Source organism: Gymnodraco acuticeps, unplaced genomic scaffold (assembly GCF_902827175.1).
Source record: "Gymnodraco acuticeps unplaced genomic scaffold, fGymAcu1.1, whole genome shotgun sequence".
NCBI lineage: Eukaryota > Metazoa > Chordata > Actinopteri > Perciformes > Bathydraconidae > Gymnodraco > Gymnodraco acuticeps.
The window spans coordinates 955,248-960,831 of NW_022990911.1; the positions used below are offsets into that span (position 1 = coordinate 955,248).

General features: G+C 37.3%; 1 protein-coding gene and 1 long non-coding RNA gene across 3 annotated transcripts; both read left to right on the top strand.

Annotated features, from left to right (window-relative positions):
- Positions 1-275: 275 nt before the first annotated feature.
- LOC117557925 lies at positions 276-2,431 on the top strand. Of its 2 annotated transcripts, none has more exons than XR_004570771.1 (4): positions 276-340; positions 701-781; positions 2,045-2,129; positions 2,318-2,431. It is a non-coding gene; the product is annotated as an uncharacterized LOC117557925 (long non-coding RNA). The 2 variants fall into 2 exon arrangements; XR_004570770.1 differs by having other exon boundaries at positions 276-344; positions 2,318-2,428.
- Positions 2,432-2,586: 155 nt separating this feature from the next.
- Positions 2,587-5,188, top strand: LOC117557924. The gene is made up of 4 exons (XM_034233918.1): positions 2,587-2,891; positions 3,800-3,938; positions 4,481-4,596; positions 4,751-5,188. Exons 1-4 carry the CDS (start codon positions 2,643-2,645, stop codon positions 5,057-5,059), a joined length of 813 nt encoding a protein of 270 aa, XP_034089809.1. The 5' UTR covers positions 2,587-2,642; the 3' UTR covers positions 5,060-5,188.
- The last annotated feature ends 396 nt before the right edge of the window (positions 5,189-5,584 follow it).

Genomic DNA, 5,584 nt, shown 5'->3' on the forward strand with positions numbered 1-5,584 from the left:
TAACAGTTCAATAGGGATCTGTAGGCATTTATCTGATCTGTGCAAAGTATAACATTAGCAGTTAACGTCGGCTACAAATGTTTTACATTTCTGTCAATGAGTGAAAGAGCCTTGAATTTACGTTGTGATGCGATGAATTATTATTTTACAAAGACGTGTGTTCTACTAGTAGCTATAAATGGGTCTGAACTATAGCTTTGGATTTGTGTGCAAAAGTATTAGATGTACAATAAGGCAGTATAAATCAGATGGCTTTTACGTCACAACTCTTTCCCAGCATGCAGCTCGGGCGCGGGCTTTCACACATACGGACAGACAGACGACAAAGAAGCTCATTGATGTAGGTAAGTTTAGGTTACTAGAGTTATTTATTAATTACATTAATCATTAAAGTTAGCAACTATTGAAGTTATTTTTAGGAGTGAGTGACCGGAGTCACCGAATCACATAATGTAACATTTTAGTTCCCTGCCATCGACGTGTTACCATAGCTTAGCTTAGCTTAGCATAGCACACCAACCAGCTAGGTCGTGTCAGGGGCAAATAATAATAATTCGTGAATGATTAAAATGTCTTCATGGAGAGATTTGGCAGACCCCCTGTAGTAACTGTACATTAGTAGCTTGGTACCTTACAATACATGTTAAAACATTGCACAGTTTTGTGAAATTCTAATGTACTTAATCTGATTTGATTCTAGTAGAGGGTTTCACCATGGACACGTTTGTCACAGAGACGTTGACTGCATGGCAGCTTGAGAACTTGATTGACACATTTAAAGGTAAGTTAATTTGTATTGAGACAATGTTGAGATGTTACTATTAAATATTTTGTTATATATTAAAAAGAGCAAGGTATCGCTGCAACAAACAACTAATTTGATAATCGATTAATCTATCGATTAATGAAACGATTAATCGACTATTCGGACTATTACTGTGCCTTGCACAATTTCTCAAACGCTCTTATTTAGCCATCAACTTTTAGATGTAGCTTGAGGTTGTTCTAGGCATGTGGAAACTAACAAGACAATAAAGATGAATACTTGATTCAAAAATACATATATTATTAAATTAACTAAACACGTTTTGAACAAAATTAACATTGCTTTTAATTTAAATTAAATAAATAATATTTCACATCAAAAGAAACAACAGTGTTTTAACAAATGGTATTAAATAATGTGATGACAGAACTGTAAACAGAATAGGTGAAACTTTAACAAACTAAATAACTCAGTTTCCTCTAATAAATAAAATAGCTTTTAAAAATGTGCATCTTAAAAGTGCTTAATTTTAGATAAATAAAATAAAGTGTAGCAGCAGCTTGAGTTTCTCTTTTTCTTTGTTAACCGTTTCACATCATGACTTAACTGTTTCAGACGATTATAGAACAATATCAGTCTTTACACATCATAACAATTAAACAGTTTTAAAGTTTCTCTTTCTTTCCCTCTTATATTGCAGTCCCTCACTCACTTTTTTTAAATTCAGTGTGAGAATTGAGCTGGAGCTTGTCCTACCAGGAGTTTGTAAATCTGGGCTGACATGGAGTCAGGGCCATTCTCATACACATGCAGGTGCTCATTGGTTACAGTGATGCAAACACAGGTAGGTGAAAAAAGAGAGAACTATTCGAAGCAGGAAAAAAACAGCGTAATATACCATCTGACAAAGGCCTGTGCTATAATGCTTCAATTAACTGGCTATTCTTTATAATATACTCAGATCAATAGGAGACAGAGATGTTAAGTCATAAATGAGTGAGCCGCATATGAATTATTCTGTGAACATACACTTTCAAACAGATGAGATAAGAAATGTCAGTAAAGTAAATGTACGATGTTGCTGTCCAACACTGGCTATCACACACCTTCAACAACAACCAAGGAGTGCATGCGGTGAACAGCAGAACTCAAATGCACTTTAAAAGCGCATCACAATTCAGTGTTTAATTCATGGATTTGAATCGTCATATATTTGTAACAATGATTACTGTCTCATCTCATCGTTCTTTGACAAACTTCTACTGTCTATTTTAACAGGCCATCCACAGACACAAAGAAAGCCCTTGCCGTGGCATTGGTGTATGAATTCCCTTGCCTTTTGGATGGTACAGGCAGTGGCTATGTAAGTTAATCAATCAACACATAAAGGAGAACACTCCATACACACACACCTAAAATAAATGTGCTCAAACGTTTTTCCTAGTGCACAGTCACACGCACATTTTTGGATTGCTCCTTAAAATCCCATGTAACCATCTTCATGGTTTACGCCAGGCCAATTTAATCTGAATCTAATTTTCTCTTTTACAGGGAGCTTGGTACACACCTGGCCGAAATCACAAACCTGCTACAGGTTTCCTGGAGGAGCGCTTGAGGAACGTCAGGAAGCACATGAGAATGCTGAAACGACCACGCCACCAAGAACAACAGAAGGAACAGACCGTCCCCTAGTACACCAGGTAATACTAATAACCAATATTAATTATCCCCGCCAGGCTAGAATGGACAAATGCAAGGGATTATATTTTAGGTCCCATGACTCTTCTGTTCATCCATCTTCTAAAAGCTAGTCTCAGGCACCGCTGGACCGATTGGCGACTTTTCACACACTCTCCCAAGTAGGCCAGAACCCCAAATGTTTGAAATCAGCTATAATGAATCTGAGGACCTCTGTACTTATCATTCAACAGAATATGATGTGCCTCCTGAAAAACTTCTAGAAATGGTTGAATGGATGAAGGTCAATAGGTATCCAGTGTCCCAAGTTGAGGACTACATGAATCAAACAGCTCTACATAGAGGCAAGTGGATTCGCAGCAATGGATCTAAAAGCCTCCCGGAAATCTTGACTGAGTTCCCTAGGCTTTTAGACAATCCTGGCATGGTAAGAAATTATTTTGCTATTGCGGTTTTGTCTATTTGAATGATACTCTATTTGTGTTAGGATTTGAAGTAAGGCAGGACCCAAATGCAGATTGAGGAAAAGCGGGTTTCAAAGTGTAACAAAAGGCGAGCTTTAATTACAAAAAGTTGTTGACAATGAAAAAACAAAACAAAACCATGAATCCATAAACAGGTAGCACAAGGTAGCATCCAGCCAAAAACGACAGTGACAAACATGGAGGGTGACAGGAAAGACAATGAACCGACAAGGAACACACGAGAAGACAAGACTAAATTGTATTGTCATACTGATATTCTGTACAAACTGTGAAGTCCACTGAGACAAATGTAACATTTGTGATATTGGGCTATATAAATAAACATTGATTGATTGACTAAATACAAAGAGGGGTAATCACAGGGCAAGACACAGGGAGGGAATGCAGAAACACAAAGGCAATAGGTGAACACAATCAGACACAGGAGGGAAAACACAGGAAGGAAGAAAAGACACAGGTGAGGAGGGAGGAGAAAACACAGAGGCACAAGGTGAACACAATTGGGTTATCAGGCAGGAGGGAACACAGAGACAGGAAGCAACAGACAAGACGGGGGGGGGGGTGAACACTTTTCAAAATAAAACAGGAAACCAAAAACAGATCTAGACAAGACAAAACACAACACAGACAGATCGTGACAATTTGACTGATACTCTGCAATGCACTACAAGTTTATGTTTAACCACTTAGACCCTACAGTATATACTTTGTAATAATTTAATAATTTACCTGTTGAAGTGACACTGGCTGTCAAATTGTCCCCTAACCCTTTTCCTAACAGGTACTACAAGCCCATATCATTTCTTTAAACACTGTTCTATTGTTTTTCATGTTTTTCAAAATGTATCAGATATCACAAGACTTCCAGCAGCTTCATCCAGAGGCAGTAGGAAAACTGTTTCAGAACTGGGCTACTATGAGTGACCAAATCCTTACATATGCCCAGCGAGAGGGAAAACTGCCCTTGGTGTTTGATGACATGACACCAGATAAGCTATTTCTTACTATGTAACACACACACACCGGTTCTTTGAAAATAGCAGATGTACATGCTTGCATTGCGTCCCAATGAGACTCGTTGTGAGCTTGTGGATCTGCAATTTTTTTATATTTTAACAATCATCTGTATGGGGTCCCTTGCACAACATGTTTTCGGATGGGAGTCTGTTGACAAATACATAAATACATGAACAAGTTTGTGAACCACTTCATTAGATACCTTTTGTCTTTCTTTGATTCCTGCTCCCCCCCTTCCTTTTCTTTCTCTTTCTGGAAACAATCAAAACGATGGAGCTTGCACAAAAACAAATGTCACCCACTGTTTTACACCTGTAAACCCGTGATGTGACAATAAAGATTCAGATTCTGATAAGATGTCACAACACTTCCTGTGATTATAATAGGCTATACAATTCACGCCTTGTTTTTACCATTCAACACCAGGGCAGAAAAGTCTATTGGTTCAGAAATATCAATCTTTATATACTATTTAAATGTTGATGTTAATATGTATTTTTCTTATATTGCGTAGACCGAGCTTTGAAAGTCCTGCCGATTCTGCTTCCTCCATCGGTCTACAGGATTGGAGGAAAAGTCCACAGACCCACCATAGAGGAGTCCTGCAAGTCCTTCATTAATATCCAACCAGTAAGTTTTACTTTTGTTTTTCTACTTCAATAATGGTGGGTGTTTCTGTGTTTATATACTAGCATTTTCATACTTCAATAAAAAAGATAATAAAAACAACATGCTTAACTTAAATGGCAGGTTATATTGCAAGTAACTGTTGTGTAATTAACAGGTGGGCACCAACATGGTACAGTACCTACAGACAGCAGAGAGAACTCAACCCTTCCCGCACATCTTGTGTCTTGGTGATGACACAACAACATGCCAGACCTTCACCATTGTGTCAGACAACGCCATTGAAACGGACACTTTTCTGGGTGCAGTAGATCTGTGTTTTAAGGCTTTCTTTGTGTTTGACCTCAATTACACAAAGCAGTGTCTCCCCACCTGGGAGTTTATCCAACAGGCAGTATATAACATTGATGGACATGAATCCTCAAATGTCAAATTTATGAGGACATCAATTGCAGCTTTGGCCTAAAGGTACACAGAGAGAAGTAGCCTTTTAGTGATGTGTGTCAAACAAGTTGACAGCTGCTCTCTAAAAATATGATTGACACAAAACATGATTGCAGAAGACAGTAGGCACACACTTTAATTGTGTCAAAACATTGACCCGCATTTACAGTACCTACTATTCCTGTTAATTCATTTATTTTAATTTGATTTTTCTTACTTTACGTGATTTAATTTACTTATTATTTAATTTACTTCATTTATTTATTTACCTTGTTATGTTTGTGTCTGTATATAGTTTCTGCTGGGCAGAGAAATGTTTTATCTCTATATTTAAACATGTTCATGTTATTTAAACCTGAAAGAGAAGTTGGTCCAGATAACAGCACTTTGTAATATATCATTTGTTTTAAGGCTCTTTGTTTTTTTTTGGGGGGGGGGGGGTTGAATTTGTATTGTTTGCATTGTTCTTTTATAGTGGCCTGAATGTTGACGATTTGCCAAAGATGTTCAAATTATGAATAAATGCATTTTTATATATATATATATA